This window comes from Cervus elaphus, chromosome 18 (genome assembly GCF_910594005.1).
Source record: "Cervus elaphus chromosome 18, mCerEla1.1, whole genome shotgun sequence".
NCBI classification, from domain to species: domain Eukaryota; kingdom Metazoa; phylum Chordata; class Mammalia; order Artiodactyla; family Cervidae; genus Cervus; species Cervus elaphus.
The window spans coordinates 16,209,548-16,233,807 of record NC_057832.1 but is presented as its reverse complement, the minus strand read 5'-3'; the positions used below and the strand labels follow the sequence as shown (position 1 = coordinate 16,233,807).

The following is a 24,260-nucleotide window of genomic DNA, read 5'->3' as shown; positions in this document are numbered from 1 at the left end:
CAAAGGACATGAGTTTGAGCAAGCTCCAGGAGTTGGTGATGGAAAGGGAAGCCTGGCATCCTGCAGTCCATGGGGTCCAAAGAGTCAGACACGACTGAGTGACTGAACCGACTGATACAGAGACCTTTTTCCATATTCATTGCAAATACGATCTCAAAATATCATTTGGATTTAAATAGTGGTCTCCTCACCATTTTTCTTCCTTTTTTAAGAAATATTATCACAAAATTTTCAAATATATATGAAAATAATCATACAATGAATCCCTATATGTCCATCACCCTCATCAACAGTTATCAAAGATATTACCAACCTGGTTCTACTCCTCAACTGCTTTTATTGATTTATAATTGTTGTTTTGCTGGAGTATTTTAAAGCATGGCTCATCTTACCCATAAATACACCAGTAGGCACCTCTAATTGATAAGGACATTTTGGCACATAACTATAAGCCATTTTCCCAATGTGAAATCATTTTGGATGATACATCTTCAATTCAAAATACCAGCCCCAGGTCATTTTCCTAAGGCTGTTTTGCCTATTTCACTGGAGACAATCTCATCTATTTACTTTGCATTCTTTCTTGCACATTTCTATCATTCTTAGCAGACTCTCCTTTCCTACAAAGAATTTTTGCTCCACTCAGATGTTCTCTACACAGTCATCACAATCTCTTTCCTGAGCATCAAATGATCGGAGGCCTTTGAGCCTACAGGCAGCTGTAGTTCTGACCTTCATGGCCTCTCTTCAGTTTCTGCTCAATAGTTCTAGCTGCAGTGAGAGCATGTGCTGAGATCTCAGGGTCTCCCTGCTAATTTCCACATTGTAGGCATTCACACAGGCATTTGGGAGAAGTTATGGGTTTTCCCCAAAGTATTTCCTATTTACTGACTGCCTAACTCACAGTAGAGTGTAGAATTCCCCCAGATCAATACACTGACTTCAGTCTGATGTTAACTCATCCTCCTTAAACCTCCCCCTTGCATATGCAGGAGGAAGCCTTTCCTGAGAGTTCTGTCTTTACCAGCCACCTCTCTCCTTTTACTCAGGAGGACTTTCCCAGGAAGATCCTGCTGCAAGCAAGAAACACCCAGCCTCTGTGAGGGCACTGCACAGGCTGGGGGATCTTTCTCTCCAGCACACATCTGTCTTAATAACACTTCAGGTAAGAGAACTGTCTACTTCTTCACTTCTGCTCACACAGTCCTGAAGTCACACCATCCAGGCTTGGCTGAAGGAGTTCAGTCTGTGTAGGTTAGCAGGTGATGGAGAGAGTGGTTGCGTTTGTGCATGTTTCAGGGTGTGATAAGTTCTAATTGCTTTTAGCAGTGCTAGCCCTCAATGCCCGGGACCTTCTGTGAAGGCAGTGCAAGACAGGGGTGGGGGACAGACTTAGAGATCAGGGGCCAAGAACCTGCAGAGTCATTCTCCTAGGTTCTTCTCAGGTCTGTGCAAGCCCACAGGAAAACTCTCCCAAACCTAAATCGGTCATGGAGGATCATTAAGGGAGACTGAAGAAGTGTCAACCACTCCAATCTTACGAATGAAGGGCCCAGAACATAGGAAGATGACCTGAATGACTTACTTGAGGCTGGAGAGAGAATCATGGCCAGAGCCAGGTCTCCTGACTCATGTGAGTGACACTCTTCACCTACCCAACCAAACCACACAGTCCCTGGCTGGTGACACTCTCCACCTACCCAACCTATGCCAAAGCTCAGAAGACCAATGATGCTTCTCTCAAGTATCTCTTCTTGTCCAGAGCCTAAAATCACCTGGACAGGGTTGGCCACCATGGTCAAGCTAATTCAAGGGACTTTAAAGATAACTTGTTCCATCTGGGGTCCCATCAACTGCAATTGTAGAAGTCTCTCATCATGGACATCAGGAAGATGGCATCAGATACAGGTCTGTTGGATGAGATAAGGTCTCCTGAAACAAAAGAAAATGGTGTGCATAGGATAAGAAGAAAAACACACTTCAGGGGGAATCAATTACTAACACTGGTATGCTCAGGAGGCCCCAATCGAACACTTTAATTTCATCCTACCCTTGACCTGCCTTAGTTCTTAAAGTACTCAGTCTTTTGTCTGTGAAAAGACAACAGGATTGGGTCTTTAAGAGAAGAAATAAATATTAAGTCGTTCTCCAGGTTTTCTGCAGCTATGTCTCATATTTGACAATCTCACACTCACCGACTTGACAGTCTGCTTTCACTAATCCATATGCATATAAGGTGTATATTACCCCCACGTCTACGAGATTCTCACTTAGCCAACGACATCTGTCTGTGAACTGTCATGAAATGCTAGGATGATTCTTTTTCTTTTGTGGCGTCAATTCCTTTTTCTGTCATTATGAACCTTGTTAAATACCCTCTTTCCTCCCCTTATGAAAGGCATGAACTGAGTGCTAAGTTTCAAACATACCCCCTTAGCACATCCAGATGGGGAGAAAAAAAAGCACATCTAGCTATCTACTTAATCAAACATCTACTTTTCCTCCATCAACGGGGAGGAGGCCCTTTTGTACATTTAACAAATTCAAGCAATTTAGCAACTGGGTTAAAGCCTATGTAAAGTACTTCAACAACATGGGGAATAAAGACACTGGTCTTCTGTCTTAGAACTGGTTAATGGAAGACGTGAAGTCTCAAGGCACGCACAACCGTGAGTTCTTACCGAGCTGCCTAATGCACTGCTGGGAAAACGTGAAGTTTTCCGTCACCATGGGGGGAGATGGGTTGACAGTTTTTGCCTCTGCTGTCAGTTCCACTCTGGGAAGCTCCTAAATTTATTATATCTAGGAAGTAATTCTGGTGCAAGCCTATCCTGGAGGAAGCTAGGCATGTAGTACACTCTCCCGAATGTATTGTTGGTTATCACTCCAAGGCTGTGGGGGCTGAGCTTTGGTAACTCCATAAGCGGTGACTGTGGGTGCTTCTCTGTCTAACTTGATCAAGGGGACAGACTTCCCTGGTGGTCCAGTAAAGACTCTGAGCTTCCCCTGGAGGGAGCATGGGGTTGAACCCTGAGCAAGGCGCTAAGACCGCAAATACTGCACAGTGCGGTCAAAAAATTAAATTAAAAAAAAAAGTTGTCAACTTAATCAAGAGGAAGCAGAGCAAGAAATAAATCCCATCAGCCTTTCTACGTCAACCAGCTTGCCAAGCCTTAGATGAAAAAATATACTCGGAGAGTAAAATGGTATCATCACGGTGGGCAGCAGTGTTTTCCACTGGTGGGCATATTTCCACAAGGTAGCATTTCTTCCAAGCCTTCAAAATGCTCAACACCACCTGTTAGAAGATCAGATGTCAAATGTCACTTTCAGATCATCTAAAAGGAATTTTGTCTCTTTTTGCGATCTCCTCATTTTGGGAGGCTCCCTCACCTCAGTTTCCTCATCCACAAAATAAGAATGATAACGTGGTCCAATTTCCTGGGGAGGAGAAGGAAGGTGGATGGAGCTTTTTGCTGACTAGCTCAAAACCATGCAAACATAAATCACTGAGCACTGCCCATGCCGCCTCACTGCTGCCTAGGCGCCCGTAGCTGGCACTGAAGCCCACAGGCGCACCGGGAACGTGCAAGAAATATGCGCTGGGGAGCCAAGTATCTCATATCCTGGTGGTGATGACTGAAGCGCTGCTCTAGCGGAGGGGCAGATTTAAGTGCCTGATTATCGACCGCCGGACTTGGACCTGCTGTGAGAACGTTGCTCCATCAGGCTCTCCAGCTCAAAGGACATCAATCTTTGGAGGTGAACAAAGGACTGCTCACAGACCAGAGGAGCAAGGAGCAAGGTTGACCTCACTTGTGCTTCACAGATCATCTGATAATAAAAGAATTAAACCAACACCCAGTTCCTATTGATCTGTAATAGTGATTGAATGACAATAAATGCCCATGTGCACTCTACATCTGAGCCAATGGGGCCAAATCTCTCAGCTGTATCCTCAGGTTAGTCACACAGCTTGTCATCTTTCAATGACTGTGGACCATGTCTCCAACGACCATCAATCATCTTACAAACACACAAAATCCCCCATCTCAACTTGGACCAACAAGTATTAACAGTGGCTTTTGCTACATTATCTATCAATCAATCAATACAACATTACCCCTTCTCATAAAATGCAGGGACATTTACTACAACATACTGGAAACACGCTGCTTGGCAGAGAATGTTTATGAGATATAATCATAGAAAATAAAGGGATATTATAATGAGAAACCAACCCTTCAGTTTAATTGCAGAAGACTGTTTAAGCTAAAGGAAATTGTGTGTTTGAGCTCTGAAGTGGAAATAAAGTTGCCAGGTTCTGAGATGCATATCATAGAAAATGAGTTCTTTTTCTTCGTTAGGAAAACATATCTGCAAGTAATAAGACTATTGCAAATAAATACTAAAAGAATAGATATCCATCAGTCTGTGAGTAGTTACAGAATATATTATATCTTTAAATAATTCTTAAATCACCAACTTAGATAAATACTGACTCCTGTCCCTATATTCTGATCCAGTAGAAACAAAGGATCATCATCCGGCACAACACAACTCAAATAGGATTAGAAAAAGTTCATTATGAATCTGGAGTTGCATTTTTAAATTATTCTTTGTCTCCTTTTTGGAAAATAGCTTAAAATGAGCAGAATAATATATGCATAAGGATAGCATGAAATAAAACGTCAAATTCTCTACAGGCCCAAGAAGGAAAGAAAGGCAGAACTTTCTGTGCTGCGGTTATCACCGCTGATGAAGCACTAGAACAGATGAAGATGAAACCCTCCAACATGCATGACCTTGGTGCCCCAGATGGACTGAGGAACAAAGAGAAGGCAGGTCCTTCCAGGTCTAAGGCCAATAAAAAGTAGTTTCTATGCAGACTGGAAAACAAAGACGACAACTCTTTGTTGTTTGATTTAAGTAAAACTGCTTTTCCTGAGTTAGAGAAGTCAGACTAACCCTTCAAAAGTTGTACTCATAAATGGAAACAGTGGTTAGCTGTTCTGGTCACAGTTCAGGCACTGAGGAAACACAGGGGGAAATCTGAGCTGGTGATGGACAGGGAGGCCTGGCGTGCTGCGGTCCATGGGGTTGCAAAGAGTTGGGGACAACTGAGCAACTGAGCCAGAAAACAAGGTAAGTGTTAACTTTACAACATGTTACAGATGATAAGGGCTGGAGGGGAAAAAATATAAAGGAGAGCAGGAGATGTTTGGGCGGGGTGGGGGGAGTGTTGCTGTACCTTATAGAGGGTAGAAGTGACGGTCTCTGAGCCAAGATGATGTCGGAGCAAAGATCTGAAGGTAGGAGGGCAGGCAGGCAGGCACCCAGAGGACAGGGAGCTGGTCTGGATGCTTGAGGAGCAGCAGAGCAAAGTGGCTGGAGACCAGTGGGCAAGGGGCATGGAGCTGCACATGAGACATAGAGGAGAGACATGAGGAGGGAGAGAAAAAGCACACATCCTCAGGACTTCCTTCCTCGGAGTTGGCACGCTGACTGGCAAAGTGCACAGGCTGACCTCGGAGTTCCTCGGGCTCTCCCCAAGAGCCGTGAGGGGCAAGGACAGAAACGGAGAGGGACTAGGCGGGACCACAGCTTGCAGATGGAAGGTGACAGTAGTTTGGACCAGTGTGGTTGCCATGGAGATGAGAGGGGGTTGGGTTCTGGATGCCTGTCAGAGGCAGAGCCAGCAGGAGGCCCTAGTAGATGGGATGGGAAGAGAAGGAGACATATAGGATGTCTTCAAGATTTTTGGCCCCAGCAATTTTCAGTTGCTATTAGATAAGATGAAACAGGTTTGAGGGGAAAGATCAGAGATTTGGTTTGAGGACATAGTAAATGTGAGAAGTCAATTAGACCAAGCCAAATTGTGCATCCAAGTAAGACGCACAAATTCGGATTTCAGAGGAAGATGTGAGCTGCAGATGTCAAGATACACATTACACTGAAAACTATGTCCAGGGCCTTGTCTGAGGAACTCTGGCATTTCAGTAAGGAGACTGAGAAGCCCTTGAGATAGTAAAAAATCTGGCAAACATGGCCTCATGGACTTCTAGCTCCCAATATCATCAGGGTCAAAAGGAACGTTTATGGGCATTTTTAGTAGACTTTAAAACCGTAGATCAGTGCTCATTATTCCTGGAATCAGCCTCACTTTGCACCAATCACTTTGAATTACTTCTTCCCAGATCTTCTCAGATAAAGAAACAATCAATTTGCAATTTGGTCAGGTGAGTCCCAGCTACGAATCCTTCTGGGCACTGGGCCTTCTTTCTCACCTGTTTTCTGCTGGTTATCACCTGGACCCCTCCAGGAAAGGGAGCAGGGTGGACTATCACAGATAGTTAGGATTAAAGACTTACATCCAGGCTCTTAATCTTTAAGTCAACTCCATGATGCAGGATTGACTCTGCTGTAGATACAAATGAGAATATGATGCTTAGAATGGTGACATAATTCAACCAAGATCCCACTGTGGCCTTACATGGGCCTGGGAGAGATACCAAGATTTTCAGGATGGTTTCTGCTGTAGAGTCCCAAAACTCAATCCCCTCTCCAAAACCAACCCACTTCCTCTACAGACTGGATAGGAAAGATTTATGACTTTTTAACACTGAAAAGGGAAAGTTGCTATACAATGCAGAAATAGCTAGATTCCTGAGAGTCCCTTGAACAGCAAAGAGATCAGATCAGTCAATCTTAAAGAAAATCAATTCTAAATACTCATTGAAAGGACTGATGCTAAAGCTGAAGCTCTAGTATTTTGGTCATCTGATGCGAACAGCCAACTCATTGGAAAAGTCCCTGATGCTGGGAAAGATTGAGGGTAAAAGGAGAAGGGGGCAGCAGAGGATGAGATGGTCGGATGGCATTCCCAACTCAATGGACATGAATCTGAGCGAACTCCGGGAGGTAGTGGAGGACAGGGGAGCCGTCCATGGGCTCACGAAGAGTCAGACATGACTTAGCGATTGAACAACAACAAATCAGTTTTTGGCTAATTGCCTTTTTTGAGAAAGCTCTTCTGAAGCCCCCACAGGGAGAGAAGCTCAGCATTTCCTTCACCAGCTCAAGGACTACTGAGCAGCTTCTCCCTCTGTGTGTCCACAGGCTCTTTGTTTGAATTTGCCACCACACGTTTCACATTGAAATGAAGTTGTTTCTGCTTTTCTGGGTTAGCAGCGGGAGGCCCTTAAGGGATAAGATCACATCTGATGTTTTATTGGGACTCCCCGTCTCTCAAATTTTGTCACCCACAATGGTAGGCACTTAATAGATACATGTTCTTTGAATAAATGAATAAATGCATCCCAACAGAAGGTGTGACACCTCCAGCAGTAGAACTTCAATCCTGATCCTACCCTATACAACCCACAGTTGGGTGGGGTGGGGGAGGATGCGTGACATTCAGCCCTCTGGTTTTCTTTATTCTGGTCTGTCCTGGTCACATCAATATCTACCTTTACTTATACAGAACATTCATACAAAACATTTTTTTAAAACCTTTTCACCAGAAAGTTTTTGAGTGAATCTATCATCTCCAAATCATTACATCAGACTCAGTTTGTTTTTCAGTTGCTTCTAACCATAAATAATGATAAAAAGTCACTGTTTTTGATAACCTAAGCATTTTCTCCTTACAATACCAAAGGGAATAAAGTGAAAGAAATATCATACAACGGGGAGGATTTGGTTGTCACTTACTTCACCTCCTTGATTCAAAACTCAGAGTCAGAGTTGTGAATGATCAGCGGAAGTACTGAACTTCTCAGGTTTCAAAGCCAGGAGTCACAGAGTCTTCCTTTCCAGCTGGCACTAGTGGTAAAGAACCCGCCTGCCAACGCAGGAGACATAAGAGATGTGGGTTCTATCCCTGGGTCAGCAAGATCTCCTGTAGGAGGGCCTGGCAACCCACTCCAGTGTTCTTGCCTGGAGAATCCCATGGACAGAGGAGCCTGGTGGGCTACAGTCCATAGGGTCGCACAGATCGGACACGACTGAGTGACTTAGCAGGCATGGATCCTCCAGAGAGGACATGGTGCACCCTGGGGGGTCTTCTTCTGGGTCCCTGCCAGCTGGACAGTCTTGGTTCTGCAGGAGCTCCCCGCCCTGCCCCCTTTCTGCATCCTGGATCTTCACTTCCAGAAATAAAGTGGGAACCAGCAGTTGGTGATTGGAAAGAGCCGAACTCAAGGAGTGAGCCCTAAAAAAAGGATTGAGGACCTTGCTCCGGGCTGGAAACTTTTGATTTTCAGAAACGGAAGATGCAGAAGCTGGAGATGATAAAAGCTGAGGAAAAGAAACCAAAGCAGCAGGGCCCTTATTGCAAAAGTTTTACCCAAGTCCTTGGTGTTTTTCCTCAAGTCCATGATCCTTTTCAGGCAAAACCATGTTGTCTGTATGAGTTTCACATTACAGAAAGATAATAGAATTTCAGGTTTTCTTTTTAACAAAAAACTTTTCTGTTATTTAACAATATACTTACTGTTACTCAACTGCTGGAGGAAAAAGGATGCTCATTTCATTGCTATTTAACAGATTTTTCTTAAAGAAAAAAATGCCATCATTATAATAACTACTTACATACGTCATTTCATTTAATTTCACTATATTCTGGCACCATCATTGGAAAAGTAGGTACACTCCACAGATGACAAATTGAAACTCAGAGACATTAAGAATTTGCCAAGACTCACATAGCTAGTATGAAACAAAATCATATCTTATCACCTCCCCTATCCTTTTCCTCCATAAAACTCACTCTCCTTTAAAATGCCATCCAGGCTCTGCCAGAACAGCAGTGTCTAACTCCATTATTACAGTAAATTCTGAATAAGTAGATTTTGATTAATTCTATAGGTGCTTTTTATTCTTTTGATAAGATTATCTCAAAAGAAAAAAATGGTAATTTAACAATTATTGTCTGAATGAAGGAAGCTATTTTTTAATACTCTAACATTATGGAAACAGCTATATACATGTACTCCTAAAGGAACAAAATGAATTGAGACCTATAAAATTTTTAAGGATCATGCCTGTTTCAATTTCCACTGGCATATTTTCTCCTCCAATGTGCTTTTATTTAAAAATTATTATTTTTAAATTTATTTTCTATTGAATGATTCTTTAGACGGGGGAGGAGCTAAGATGGAGGAGGAATAGGACAGGGAGACCACTTTCTTCCCTTAGTACAGCCGCTATGGAAAACAGTGTGGAGATTTCTTAAAAAACTGGAAATAGACCTGCCATATGACCCAGCAATCCCACTTCTGGGCATACACACTGAGGAAACCAGATCTGAAAGAGACACATGCACCCCAATGTTCATCGCAGCACTGTTTATAATAGCCAGGACATGGAAGCAACCTAGATGCCCATCAGCAGATGAATGGATAAGGAAGCTGTGGTACATATACACCATGGAATATTACTCAGCCGTTAAAAAGAATTCATTTGAATCAGTCCTAATGAGATGGATGAAACTGGAGCCCATTATACAGAGTGAAGTAAGCCAGAAAGATAAAGAACATTACAGCATACTAACACATATATATGGAATTTAGAAAGATGGTAATGATAACCCTATATGCAAAACAGAAAAAGAGACACAGAAATACAGAACAGACTTTTGAACTCTGTGGGAGAAGGTGAGGGTGGGATATTTCAAAAGAACAGCATGTATACTATATATGGTGAAACAGATCACCAGCCCAGGTGGGATGCATGAGACAAGTGCTCGGGCCTGGTGCACTGGGAAGACCCAGAGGAATCGGGTGGAGAGGGAGGTGGGAGGGGGGATCGGGATGGGGAATACGTGTAAATCTATGGCTGATTCATATCAATGTATGACAAAAAAAAAAAAAGAACATTTGAACGCTGAGCAAACTCCACAAAACAATTTCTGAATGATTCTTTAAATTCTATGGTGCTTTGCAATTTTTAAAAGTTTCACACACATGGTTTCATATAATACTGTAATAACCTTTTTTTAAAATCCCCTACCCCAATATAGATCCTCTAATATGCTTTAATCATTATCTACATCAGTTTTAACTTCTGATGGAAGGGTTCTCTCTGGCCCCATAGAGTCTATCCACAGGCCCAGATTATATACCAGGTTCCTTCTGGTCCACCTCTTTTAAGTGGTACACAAGACAGGTCAATAATAGTAGGGTTAATAATAACTATTAATCACTGCTCACAGAGTCCTCCTCTACCTAGGCATATGACAAGAGCCTCCATATAGAGTGAGCTTTGTGTGTTAGTCACTCAGTCGTGTCCCACTCCCTGCGACCCCACCGACTGTGGCCCACCAGGCTTCTCTGTCCATGGGATTCTCCAGGCAAGAATACTGGAGTGGGTTGCCATTCCTTTCTCCAGAGGAACTTTCCAACCCTGGGTTCGAACCCTGGTCTCTTGCATCGAAGGTAGGTTCTTTACTGTTTGAAATACAGGGAAGTCCTAGAGTGAGCTTTATCCACCAACAATTCCAGGAAGTAGCGTATATGATTACCATCAATGTATAGATGGGGAAACTGAGGCTCAGAGAGGTTGAGGACCTGGGCCAAGATCACACGGTCAAACCGTCTGCGTTCCTAGCCTCATGCTCTACTGCTTCAGGATGTGCTTTGCATTGGTTGGATGAGGGTGAGCCTGGTAGTCCTTGACATGCACTCCTGGGGACCACGGCACACGTTTAAAGAGATGAGTGCCACACTCATTCAAGACCTGGAGGTGCGTCAGGACCCCTTCACTGCATCATGTCTCCTCTGGGGCCCCGCAGCGTTTATTGTCTCATTTAATCCTGATAAGGACTCTTTAGGATAAAGTAGATTTCTCTTGCACGTAAAAAAGACTACAATCACAGAGTTTCAATAACTTGTCGGAAGTCATACAGGTAAGGGAAGGACTAGGAATTAAGGTGGGCTTTAAATCCCACCTCCCCTGGGCTTTAAGCGGGGAGTTAACTGGCTCCGTTCAGCACAGGGGAATTTCAGGAGGAACTGAGCAGTGTTCTTGCTGAAGCGGTCGAGGAAGAGTTCAGTAGAAGTTGTTTGTAGCTCAAAGACTTCATCCAGGAATGGCAGAGGCCAAGGTGGTCAACAGGGCCCCTAGCCCTGCCACCAGCAGCCTCCTTATATGCCCCTCAGGCTTCCCTGGCCTCGCTCAGCTGCACATTCCCTTCGCCCCACTTGGAAGGCCGGCCCGGCCCCTTTCTCGGGGCCACAGCGCCCTTTCTTGCTCTTCCCACGGAAAGACCGGGTGTGTCTCTCCTGCTGTTAGGGATGCCTCAGCATTTATCTTCGCTTTGTGTCCCCGCAAGTCTTGAAGGGCCGAGACCTTGGCTCTTGCCACTCAGTTCCTAAGGCGGCGCCTGGGGGAGGGGGTGGTGGCACTCAGGACGAATCTGTTGGATTCATGACTCTTCTACTCAGGCTGAACACTCTCGCCAGGCTCCTGTCGGGGGGCCTGACTAATCAGAATGATGGATGCTTCGCGGGGGGCGCAGAGGTGAGCCTCAGAGCTGCCGTTCCTGTTTGAATTGACACACAGCGCCTCACACTCGTGTTTCGGGGCCCTCGGAGGGCGAGGCTGAGGCGCAGAGAGACCAGGAGCAGGGGTACAGTTCTGCCTTCCGTGCCCGCTCCACCGCCGCCGCCCCTTCACACTCGCGTGTGCACACAGGCCAAGCCTGAAGGCGCGGTCCTGACTTCTGCCTCCAGCGGGTGGGAGGGAAGAGAGGCGAGAGGTATTCCATTGGTTGTCTGGGAAAATGAATCGCACCTTCCCCTCACTTGCGAAGGATCAACTTTTCCCACCCCCTCGGGTGGGCACTCATAAACTGGGGTCGCAGCCAGAACCAGGGAGCCAAGTGGGCCCAGCTGGAGGGAAGCGAAGCCGGGCGGGCAGTGGAAAAGTGCTTCACTGGGTTCCGAGTCCCGGGGTAGGGCGAGCACGCGGGTGCCCCGACGAGCGGCCCGGGGCGCAAGGCTGCGGGTCCCCGGGAGGAAGCCCCAGGACCAGCAGCCCCCCACCCGCCATCCGCGCCGCACCCCCAGGGGTTAAGCGCGGGTCCTGCGGCGCGGTGGCGGACCCTCTGGCCTTGCCGGGCAGCGGTGGGATGAGGAAGCACGGCGGCGCGGGGAGGGCCGGGGCGCGCAGCGCGCGGGGTGGCGGCGGCGCGCCCAGCGGGCCCAGTGCCGGCGAGCGGGATGCAGCGGGCGGCGGCGCCAGCAGGTACGGCCCGTGCCTGCCGCTTCCCTGTTCGCCAGTGTTCTGGTGGGGCAGGGTCCAGCCCCGCGCGGTGCCAAAGTTTGCGGACGCTGCCCGGGAGTTGCGCTCGGGACGGCGCCGTGTGAGCGAGCGACGGGCGGCTGGGGCGCCGCGCCCCGACCCGAATCCCTCTCCAAGTCCCGCTCGGAGTCCCGCACCGTGCCGGGCTCCGCGTCCAGTCCCGCTCCCTGTCTCAGTCCCTGTCCTAGTCCTGCTCGCGCCACGCCCCTCCTCGCTTCTGTCCCGTTTGGTGCCGGAGCGTGCACGCGGGGCGAGGCAGCGGCGGGGCAGGGCGCGCCGGGACCGGTGTGGCGCGCAGCCACAAAGTTTGCGGAGCGCGGGTAACGGGCGCGCGCTCGGGCCCGGGCGCTCGGAGCAAGCGGCCGCAGGTGACTGAGCGCTGGCTCGCGGGGGCGCGGCGCGGGGCACAGGTGCGCAGCCCGTGGGCGGCGCTGTGCACGCGGGACGGGCAGACCGGCCGCGAGCGCGAAAGCCGGGTGGCGGCCGGCTGGGGGTGGGGATCGCGGCGGAGAAATGGGGAACAATGCGAGTGAGCAACTTCAGGAAGTCATTGTGAAAGAAAGCTGGGAAGAGCTGGGCAGCCGAGCAAGCCGGGCGCTCTAACAAGTGCCTGCGCGGCCCGCGCCCGGGCAACCGCTGCGGCGAAGGTCCTGGGTCCCCGCGGAGCGCAGCCGAGCCGGGCAGGACGATTGGCCGCGACAAGGGGGCCCACCGGGCGAACCCGGATCCGAGGTTGCTCTTCGCGCTTGAGGATCAGTCTTGGACCTGCAAAGTGCGACGCACACATCCACGTGAGTGTTTTCAGATTGAATGTCCGTAGAAAAACTTGGATTTGAAAAGAAGGAAAGAAGGAAAAGACGGAGGCGGTCACATTTGTGAGTCCTGGTTTCGCTCGGGTCCACCTCTCCTTTCTGGGGACAGTGGGAGCGCTGACTTTTGTCAAAGCCGTGGCCATTTCGTGCTGTGACCGCAGGTGCAGGGCAGGCCGGCTGTGGGACGCTGTGAGCCGACCCGCTGTCCCCCGGGGGAGGACGTGATCTTGTTTAAGTAGATACACGCTTTTATAGTGAGATCACGGAAGTCAGCCTTTATAAAGTCATTCATAACGAGCTTTCTTTTCTTATTTTTGACGCGAGAGCTTTTTGCTTATTCTGTAAAATAATTAGGTTGAATCTGAACTTGCTTTCTGCAGAATAGGAATTATTCCGGTTTGAAAAGTTGCTAGTACTTTTGCTGAGTGCAGTTTTGGCTCTCCGGTTAGGAAACCCCTCGGCCAAAAGGTGTCAGGTTACTTGCGACTGTCTGTGAAATACGTTTGAAAAATTAGGATGCTTGGTGATTCCTAAGGAATCTCCAGAAGGTGTGATCTTTTTAAAATTTTTCTTCTGATTTGGAGGCACGGGGTGTGACATCTGGAGAAGTGAAAAGGGTTAGGATTCGATTCGCGTGTCTGATCTGGCACTTCCAAGTGTAGCTTTTAAATGCGGTTTCCTTTCTCCCTGGCTGCAGCCCCCTGGAGTGAATGTCAAACCTCTGTGCTACCCTCAATTTCCACACTCAGAATTCCCCACCCTGCTCCCCAAGGGGTAGCTCAGGTTAGAGGTACCTTGTTTTAAACTTGGAAGACACACTGGTGATGAAGAAATGTCTCCTTACCCATAAGATCAACTTCTGTTTATTTTTTTTAAAGGAAGTTTAAAGTTTATTTTTTTTAAAGTTTATTTTTTTAAAGGAAGCTTAAAATATTTAATATGCATAACATTTAAACTTTCATGGAAATTTAAGTGATTTTAACACTTGGTTCACTTTGGTCCTGAGTTGAGAGGAGAGTGAAGCATACAGGAAAGGTCCAAGCCTCTTGAGTTCATTGCTTTGTTGGAAGATGTTTATTTGATGAGGTTATTGGGACTCATCTTTTATGTGGGATTTTAAAAGGAACAATTCAAGTATAATGTATATGTATATTGTATGTGTTGGAATTGTTTCAGTGAGAAATTGGATTATTGTATCCGTGGCTTAAAATTTAAGTAGTCATAAATATCTCTGACCAGAAAATGACTTGCCTACATTCAGGATTATACAGAATGTGTTTAAAAAAAATAATTTGTGTGCACAGATATACATAATGAGGTGGCATTTAAAAATTCTGTACAGTTTGGGTTTGATGTAGTGTATTCAGTTTCAGAACTTCCCATGATCATACATGTTTATATCTTTTTTTACCTGGGAAAAAATGTATTTCCCAGCCTCAAAGTCCCCAGAGCTGAAAACCAAAAGATGTATCTGAGTTAAAAGGTCTGGTTTTCTTCCCCTCTCTGCCCTACCTCCCATCCCCATTTCATGGTGATAGTTGAAGGCAGGAGTTTCAGAAACTCCACTGTGCTTCTGTAATTCATCAATATTTTAATTAAAGTGCTGCATCTTGAGAAACGACATATCCTCCAAAATTCAGGAGCATCGTGACAATTACAGCCCATCATCACGGTCTCATGGGAATCAAAGGTCCATGAATCCAAGTGTGTGTGTGTTACATTTGGGTCTTTTGAGAAGTTTTTCTAAAGTCTCCGGAGAGAAGGTAACTGGTGGTTTCCTTGCAGCCATTTCCCTTGTTGAAAATTAAGATCACAGCCAATTTCCTGGCCAAGAGGCCTGCAGCCAGTACTGCTAGGGCCACTGCATCTTTCTCACTGGAGCCTTTGAGTCTGAGGATTGTGGTTCTATGGTTTGAGGAGCTTTTCCCCTTGGCTTGGATGTATGTGTCATGTTTGGTCAGTGTAGAAGCCTACTGTCAACAAAATGTCAAACTCTGAAAGTTTAAGAGAACCTGATGTATATATACGCTGTCTACTACATGTCATTGCTAAGAAACGCTGCCACGCCACCCGTACACGTGTTGTGTGTATCCTTCACGGTTACGTGTGTATTAATAGATACAGGAAATAAAGACATTATGTGATAGTATGCATACAGACACACAGAGAGCGTGCACACAGCATGGGGAGACACAGGAGGTGGGGGGAAAGGGTTTTAACAATCAAACACACCTGACCTAAGTGACAAAAGACCCTCCTTTTTGGCTTGGTTGGTTTGTTGGTTTGATTTTTACCATTTACTAAAACAGAACAGATTTTCCTCCTTGGAATGGTGAGTGTAAGCATAAATGATGCTAGTTCTTTGGGTGTCTGCCTAACATACTTGCAGTTAACCTAGAACTGGTCAAGGGCAGCAGCATTCAGAGGTGTTTTTTATTCCTTTTCCCTCCTCTGATCTTTGTAATTGTGAAATAATTTCACTACAGGGTAACTCTTGGTTTTGTTTTCTTATTTGAATGGGCACTTATGTCAGTGGATCCAGTTCACAGGGAGCAGCTGCTTGGGTTAACTGGCAGCCTTTGCTATTTCTTTTTTAAAAATACTATTTTTTAAATTTTATTGAAATATAGTTGATTTACAATGTTGTGTTAATTTCTGCTATTTCTACGTGCGTTTTCGGGTGCTTGTGTACAATGTGAGTCTTGCCTGTGGCTGTGAGATGCTGCCCCTCTGGCCCTGACGGTTACCGGTAGTCCCTGCCTGGTGTTGGTCTATTTGTGTCTGAAGAACCCTCAGGCGTGTGTGTAGCATAGTTCATCTCATGGGAGAAAACACAAGATGTAAAAGCGACAAGTGACCCATCCTTTGTGGTTGACAAGGGGAGAACCGTTGATCAGGTCAACACCTTGAGGCCAATCATTTTGGTTTCGCTTAGAAAAGGCACATGTACACACATGTGATCCAGACCTTGGGCAGATTGTGTTTCAGAGCATAGGCCTTACACACACATACACACACACTTAAAATCCAGATAAGGAATGAGACAGGAATGGAGTTCATCACGGACGTGGGCCGCCCCAAACCAGACTCAAGCAAGAGCAACCGAGCTGATTTTACTGTGGGGTGGACCAGATGCCCACACTGTTTTTTGTTGTTTTTTTTTTTCCATAGAGACCTAGGCATGTTGTTGTTCTTGCAGTTTAATAAATGACTCCACACCATAGGTTATCTTTCTGCAGCTCCTTCCATTTACAGTGTTGTTGCTTTAATAGCTTGTGTTTGACACTGTTTTGAAACATTTGATGATATTCTAACAAATATTTGTAAGACATTACGAAACATTTAAAAGTAAAATGCTGCATTATTACAAGTGAAACAGAGCAAACAGAAAGAGCTTTGCGGAGCGCCCTGGAGTGGAGAGGTGGGCAGGGCCCACCCTGTTTTGGTTTGTCCTGGGTGAGTGGTGTGTAGGCGGCTCACTGCTGAGGAGGGTCTGGTGGGGAGGCAGCCCAGCCTTCTCTGCAGCAAATGGCCTCACCCCTTCCTTCCAGCCTTTTTTCCTTCTGCTGTCTTGCTGTGATGAACAGGTGTGTGGATGCTTTGGGTGCCTCCCGTGACCTGCCTGGGGACGAACCATGAAAAATGGCAAAAACTCCAAGTCCCAGGCCTGGGGGCCCCTTGCCTTCCTGCTACAGCCTGTCCATGTCTCTCTTCTCCTGGGCTAAGTGTGTCTGCCTTTGGGGAGCCCATCATGCCTGGTGACTCAAAGAGGTCCCTCTCCCACCTACCTCAAGCCCGCCAAGTCAGACGTCCTAATAATCTCTGAACCCATTTTGGTCGGGACAGGAAGCATGGGCTCCCTTCCTGCCCGTGTTTTCCTGAGAGAAAACCATCTTCCCTCCTTTTTTGCATATTTGGCAAATGGGTCCACCTTCCTCCCCGCCCCAGTGGAAGGCGAGGAGGGTGCTGGCGAAGGAGGTGGCAGGGTCCCTTCCAGGTGGCTGAGTCCAGGGGGCTCCGAAGGCCCCAGGCCTCCAAGGTAGGATTGGGGGTGAGGCCCGCCCCTCGGGTCTCTGAGGGGCACAGGCTTCTGGGTGAGGTCACTGGTTTCTTTGCTGCTCTGCACAGGTGGGTACTTCAAGAGTGCACCCTCCTCCCTCCCCGGGGTAGCCTGTGCCCCCAGCCCCTGCCGGCTTCCCGCTGACTGTCTCCGGTGATGGAGAGTCTCATTACCTTCCATGTGCTCTCTCTGCTTTCGGGGTCCCCTGCTCCACCTCCTGATGGCTCACGGAGCAGAGCCACGGCTTAACGAATTGCTGAAAATGGGTCCTAATTAGTGGAAAGCGCCTCCTTCATCTTTTCTCATTCAAGTGTGCAATGGTTCGTTTTTCTTCAGCAATCAAGTCACTGCTGAAGGAAATCTGACTCTCTTCCTGCCATGTTCTCGCCAAAAGTTAGCTCCGTTGGACATGCAGTTGGTGCGGGTCTTCTGGGGGGTGTGGAGGGCAGGTGCAGTGTGCGGGGGTCCCAGCATTGTTCCTTAGTCTCTTCCTTTCCCTCTCTCCCTCCTTCCTCTGTGCCTCTGTCGCTGTCTCTTGTGTGTGGTATTTGCAGAAACAACTATGAACTACATAAAGAATTTGTAAACAACCTTACACCTACTGAAATAGACTTCTAGCCTCCATTATTGAGCTCACATGCTAAAATGACACTCTGAAGCTTTTTTGGGTAGTTTGAAGCTGGCTAAAACTGAACTGGATGGTTTGGTTTAGAGCCCTCTTTTAAAGCTAGGAGTTCTAGGGTGAATACATATTCATCGGCTTTTGGTAAATTTTCATTGTTACATCAGATTTTCACTGGCACACTTGGAGCAAACGAATAGCATGTAAGATACCTCTTTAGTCCGAATGGAGAAAATGTTTAATGTAGAATCTTTAGGAGAAATGAAAATGAGGGATTGATCTTTTATAAACTGACTTTGGAAGCACTCTGATGAACTCCAGTGCTTTAATGGAAACTGGAAAGAGCCAGCGACCCCCTGGCGCGAGCCCCACTCTGAGCCTGAAAAAGTGACCTTTTCTTCCTCCTTGTGCTGAGTTTTGTGTCGGGCAGAAAATTAAAGTGATATTCAGAGAGATCCACAGTGAAAACACTGATAAATTGTGTATCCTACTTCATTAAATTAAAAATCATACTGCTAATTATTGCAGGTTGTTAAGAGATAAGGCAATTAATTACCATTTAAAAATGATTTGGGAATTTCTAATGCGTTTCTACCTGTGTTTTCTCGCTTTTTTCTGGAGTTGTGTATGTTTAACCTGAATTTCAAGACTTTTCAGTTTAACATAGAGCAGACAGGTTTTTGTAAAAGAAAGGTAATTTACTGAGGGTAGGGGGAACATTGAAAATACGCTCATTTAAGGGCTGCAGAAAAATCTGACTGTAGTGTTAAGAGTTTTCCTATGCTTGGTTCTCTGATGGATGTGAACATTTTCTGCCTGATTATAAATAAAGATGTGCTGATTTTTGTAGGTCGAAAACGAGGAAGTTGTAAGCCTCTGTGAGGTTCTGCTCACGACACCCCCACACCCCCTGGGTTTGCATGAGGACATTGTGGGCTAAAGGTTGTTGATGACAGGCAGTCCTGGTTGGCCTGCTACCCCCTGGGGCACATGTACTTATGGACTTTGTTACGCGTGGGGCATAATGCTGTGGGGCACTTTGTCCTTGGGATCCTATGTTGGGTTACAGGACATCTAAGCTGCCTGTCCATCATCAAATACTATGGATATCTAGAACTTTTTTGCTAATTTGGTCCAAGTAAAGAGCCTATTCAGAATAGCAAGTGGTATTCTTTTCAGTTATTATCATATTTACTGTCCATAGCAATCACTGTTGCCAAATCTGATACATTTGTATTCCTTTATCCCTTCTCAGACATGGCTGAACTCAACTTCAGCCAACCCAGTTTAGGTTGGGGAAACCAAAGTAAATTCCCAAAGAGTACTGAAGTCACTATGATTTAAGGAGCCAGATTTTTGATTTTGCATTCTTTATACTCTGAACATGGTTTTGAAATGTGAATAGAGATGATTTTTTAAAGAATCTTTGTAACAAAATTACTTCATTTTAACTCATTGCTGGTGATAATCTTAATCATTACAACTGATAATTTGGGGATGTTGTGAACAGAACTGAGCTCAGAATGCAAGTCCATCAGGGAGAATTTTCCAGTAGCTTAGAAACCACGTGGCCTTAACACAGAGAGTCAACCATCGATGTTCACACCCATTCCTCTCTGGAGCCACCACCCTGTGAGGCTGCTTTAGAACACATTTTCTCTGTTTGCTTCTAGATTTGTAGCTCTAGTCTGTCTCCCCGCCAGTTCGGCAGGAGAGACTTTTCTAAATAAAACCAAAAAATAAAAAAAGGAAAAAAAAGATTGTACAACACTGGGATGGTGTCGTCAATAGGAAAATAAAAAACAGCTTTTCAGTTGTTGATAAATAGATATGTCTAGACTGTAAACACCAGATCCTCCTGGGGGATTAGAATAATTTTATTTCCCTGGGTCTAAATAACATATAGCTTTACAAAGAAGTCCAGAGGCATTTGTAGAAACCTCAGTATGACAGGTATATCTTGGGGAGTGCTGTAGGGCTTCCCTGATGGTTCAGACAGTAAAGCGTCTGCCTACAATGCAGGAGACCTCGGTTTGATCCCTGGGTTGGGAAGATCCCCTGGAGAAGGAAATGGCAACCCACTCCAGGATTCTTGCCTGGAAAATCCCATGGATGGAGGATCCGGGTAGGCCACTGTCTACAGGGTCTCAAAGAGTCGGACACGACTGAGCGACCTCACTTTCTTTCTTTCTTTTCTTTATAGGTATATAAGTGGATTTTTCTACCATGTACAGTATTAAGTTTGAATTTTTCACCTCCACATAAAGTGATACTGGTATGTTAAGATAGCTTCACTACTAAGAAGGCAGGAGGAGATATTGTATGTATTCTTGATGCCAGCATCTTACCTTGCTGAGTGAAAAACTGTGTTCAGATTTGTGTTTATCTGTAAATTATGTTACAGTAACTTAGTTATCAATAACTTTGTGTTTATCTGTTTTATAAAAAATGAGAAAAAAATCTTTGAAACTAATAGGAACACAAAAGTTCTCCCTGTCTCTTCACTTCATGATGGTAGGAGGTCAGCACTTCTGGGAATATCCCTGTAAATCATTATTTGGGGCCAGTTCCTGCTTTTTTTTTTTTTTTAAAGACAGAGGTGTCACTTTTGTTGCACAGTTGCTGGCCAAGCATGAAGGCTTCTAAAATCGGGAAGAGGGTAGAAGAAAATGATTCTAAACTTAGACTTTTTACTTAAGTGATGAAGTGTAAAAGGCCATTTATATTTGAGGAAGCTACTTAGGAAATGGCCTCTGATGAGGGCCAGCATCAGGAAAAGTCCTCTAAAAGCATATGTAAATTCTGAGTGTCTGCCTCTCCAGGGCTGCTGAATAAACAGCAGTTCCTGTTAGCAGTTTGCGAGCCAGTGTACAGTGGGGCACATGAGCTGGCCCAGACACTCGATAGGCACGCAGTGTGGGGACCTTTCCTGGGCCACTGGAAGCCCAGCCCTGGAGCTGTTGTGAAAGCACAGACCGTCTCCAGCTCCATTTGCTCTGTTATTTTCTGATTTCTAACATCTCACATCTTTGTTCTTTGCCTTACTTCTAGACAGGTGGCTCCGTGATGGCTTTTACAGTCTCAGGGTTCTTTTCGTTCTGTATTCAATCCTTCCTCACTGAGAAGGTTTTCAGACAGCAGGATTTTCAGCTGTATTTTGAAAAGGCTTCCTGAGTTCCCCCTGACCCTTCCTCTTTTGCATATCAGTTCCTGCCCCTAGGAAAAAAAAATGTGAGGACAGAATTGCACATGGGAGCTAATTTGCCCTCAAAAAGCAGGTTCACAGTAGAACAAACCGCTGGAGGAAGAGTTCTCTGTGGCTCAGTTAAAAAAAAAAAAAAGTGTGTGTGTGTGTGTGTGTGTGTGTGAAAGGCTCAGTTAAATATGGGGGGAGGGTGTGAAAGCCAAATTGTATTCCCTGCCATCCTGTTTAAATCTTGTTTTTCATTGTTATTTGCGCCAGCCCTAATCTCTGTGGAATAATCATGAAAACGTGTAGACTGGCAGCTAATTTTGAAAAAATGAAAAGACTCAGAAATGAAATAAGAGGACTCTGAAGTTGTTAGCTTCTCCCAATCTGTTTTGTCAAGTTGTTAGGAAAACCTCTAAGGTCTCCGGAATCAGACACAAAGACCCTGCATATTGCCTTTGCTTTCTCGTGGAACATTTCCTTTTTTAAGATATGGTGTAATTCACAGCAATAGGGTAGATTTTCGAAAATAAAATCTACCAGCCTGAAGATGAAAAGACTTTCTCTCAGCAGGAAGAATGAATGCTATTAAAGAGGTCTGTGACCTAACACATTTTAAATAGACTATAGGTTTGGCCTGTTTCCCCCTTCAAAATAAGTATTGTTTAAAATGTAAGGAAATAACCCCAAAGGTATCTCTAGTGCAACCTCACTCATCAGGGAGGAAAATAATCAATAGCATCCATTTGACCAAATAACCAGAATTTAACTGTATTGTGGAAGTTTTGTCATGGAGTTTGCCTTAATTGCAAAGTATTACAAAGAGCTTGCTTACTTTCTGTGACGATACGGGTAACACCCGTTTCTGGTCCATTTGTACTTTTAAAATTGGGGACCACTGCCCGAGTGGTCCTGGGCTCACATCGCAGCTCTGTTGTCTGTTTAGGTGCGTGACCTTGGGCAGGACACTTCTTTCTTAGCCTTGGTTTTCTCATCTATAAAATAGAATAATGTGGATCCCGTATCAGAAGAGTGCAGTTTAGATGTAAGGATTAAAGATGCACACACAGCAGGTGGGGATTGAGTACCAGATCTGCCCTGGACATTCTGCTGGGCGCTCGGATGGAACAGAGTACAAGGTGGTTGGATGTCCACGCCTGTGGGGGTTGGCAGTTAAATGCCAGGCACGTGGCAGTTACTTCAAGAAGGCTGACTGACGCCAACGTCCTTTCCTTTCCCTTCTCTTTCTGGCCTTATATAAGGTACTCAAGAAATGAACAGAAACTCAAAACAAGAAAAAATGATGTATGCTGTTTAAACCCCAAGGAATGGTCTTTTTAAAGTTTGTAGAAGAACTGTGTGCTACCAGCAAATGGGCTGACTTTGAGGGACTGTCTGTGGTCCATCGCGGCTCGTTTGGCGGGCTGTGTACTAAACTCTTTAACGGCCCTTAATCGGGGTGGTTTGGGAAGTCACCAAGTTGGGGTTCTTGACAAGCATCTGGCTTTTACTTCTGACTTCATTAATCCAGACTCACCTTTCTTGGATTGTGGAAAAGTCCTGTCGTCTCAGAGCAAATGCTATGAGGAGAGTTTTCCATCAGAGAGAAAAGAAGAGAGGGGCTGTGAAGAGGCTAAGAGGGCCTGGGGACCATCCTGGCCTTTCCCTGGAGCAGCAGCCCCCGCAGGGTCCCCGGCTCTGGCTGAGCCGTGGTTCGGGCTGCTTGCTCTCGGGCGGGTAGGAATGGGCCACTTGTCCTGGAGACATGCCCAGAAGCCACAACTGCCCAGGGCTGTTGGATGCTTGTCCTCGGAGGCAGCCAGGCTCCAGCTCCCGTGGGCGGGGAGGACGAAAGGCAGCTGAGGTCGAGGAGGGGGCTTGCCGAAGGTTTCACCGTCCCCTGCGAGGCTCCAGCTCTCCTGGCCCTGGGCGCGTGGGGGCAGAGGTGCTGTGAGCCTCTGTGTGTGGTCCCCACTGCCCCCTGTTCTCCAGACTTGTCCCGTGCCAACTTCAGAGAGGGTGGCGGCTTGGCGGGAGATGGGGCTCCTGGCTTAGGGACCCCATCCCAGCAGAAGAAGGGCGAGTGAGGATCCTGACTCCTGCTCTGCCTCCTGGAGGGACGGCCCTTGACCGCCCTGTCACGCTGGCTGTCCTTTATCTCTGCATCTGTTTCCCCGTGTGTGAGATTCAGGACTGCACGCTCCGGAGACACAATAAAAGCATTCATGTCTGTAGAACCACCCGGTGGCAGGTATTTACTGAACCTGCTGTGTTCTCTCATTTCTATGTGAGCTGCAGCCTCGGATCCCTGGGGTTCCCATACGAGCAGAAAATGGCAGCGCTCCTATGAAGGAAGCGTTCCCTCTGGTGTCTCCCTGGACAGGCCTGCAGTTCTTGGTTTGGGTTTAGGTGCAGGTTTGTGAAAATGTGGGGTTAAGACACTCTGGGGATGAACGCTTCTTCCTGACTGCCAGCTTTTGTACTGAGATCAGAGCAGGCCTGAATCCCTTTTCCACTCCACACTGGGCACTGCTTCCACGTGTCTGAAAAGAAACAAGAGAGCCTGGTTGGTGTTCCCGGGGGTGGGGTTATTTCACTGTTCCCTTTGACAGCCTCCCGAGCCCCCCTTGGCAACTAGGTCTTGGGGTGGGGGCTGGTATTTCCTCTCCTTCAGATAGTTTTCCATTGTCAGATTATTTCTTGGTCTTTGCATAAGAGCAAAGTCACCTTTACCAAACAAAAACAAAAACACCTCATTACTTTTTAGTCCCAAGAGATGCAAATTTAGATCTTGAGGAAGTTTGAGGGAAATTGTCAAACTACCCCACTCCCCACCTCGTGATGTCAGAAAGACAAGCCATGGAATCACAGGACTGCCATGGACTGTGCCCTAATTCTTAGGAATTTCGAAATGATGGTGACAACTGAGCATTCGTCCAAGCAAAGGTACAGCCCCGGCCCTGGTGCGGACCACAGGCCAGCTGACGGGGTCCATGTAGGCTTGGTTGAGGAGCTGCTTGGAAGGCTGAGTGAGGCCGATGAGCTCACGGAGCTCTGTGCAGGCATTCAGGGGAAATGGAGACAGGCCTGCAACTCAGATCCTGGGTCCTCTGCTCTCGGGGTCTGCTCTCTACTGCACCCACTGTCCACTGCCAGTGGGCGCCAAGGCAGGGCTGGGTTCAGGGAGGTGCCCACGCTCTGCCCCTTCAGGGCACATGGGCACAGGTGCCCGCCCAGCAGAGCCGGGTCTGGCCTCCGCTGCACCCAGAGCAT

General features: G+C 46.5%; 2 protein-coding genes across 12 annotated transcripts in view; one reads left to right on the top strand and one right to left on the bottom strand.

Annotated features, from left to right (window-relative positions):
* LOC122674665 (translation initiation factor IF-2-like) lies at positions 1-24,260 on the bottom strand. Its single transcript, XM_043873184.1, has 7 exons — positions 24,131-24,260; positions 23,938-24,041; positions 22,740-22,912; positions 10,523-13,048; positions 5,252-5,417; positions 2,682-3,298; positions 1-1,932 (listed from the first exon to the last, which is right to left on the bottom strand). Exons 1-4 carry the CDS (start codon positions 24,258-24,260, stop codon positions 11,932-11,934), a joined length of 1,524 nt encoding a protein of 507 aa, XP_043729119.1. The 3' UTR covers positions 1-1,932; positions 2,682-3,298; positions 5,252-5,417; positions 10,523-11,931.
* IKZF1 (IKAROS family zinc finger 1) overlaps positions 12,572-24,260 on the top strand; it is a 96,385-nt gene continuing 84,696 nt past the window's right edge. For 4 of the 11 annotated variants that reach the window (XM_043872486.1, XM_043872485.1, XM_043872481.1 and 1 more), the window contains exon 1: positions 12,598-13,094. The gene's annotated coding sequence lies outside the window, so the exon portion shown is untranslated. Of the gene's footprint in view, positions 13,095-16,984; positions 17,155-24,260 lie in introns of those variants that run through there. The other 7 variants (XM_043872483.1, XM_043872482.1, XM_043872488.1 and 4 more) reach the window with 7 other exon arrangements.

Coding starts and splice junctions, on each gene's coding strand:
- LOC122674665 (XM_043873184.1), bottom strand. CDS start 24,260: ATGCTCTGGGTGCAGCGGAGGCCAGACCCGGCTCTGCTGGGCGGGCAC. Junction 24,042..24,130: donor GCGCCCACTGGCAGTGGACA/GTGGGTGCAGTA, acceptor ATGCCTGCACAG/AGCTCCGTGAGCTCATCGGC. Junction 13,049..22,739: donor TGGGCATGTCTCCAGGACAA/GTGGCCCATTCC, acceptor CTGATCCTCAAG/CGCGAAGAGCAACCTCGGAT.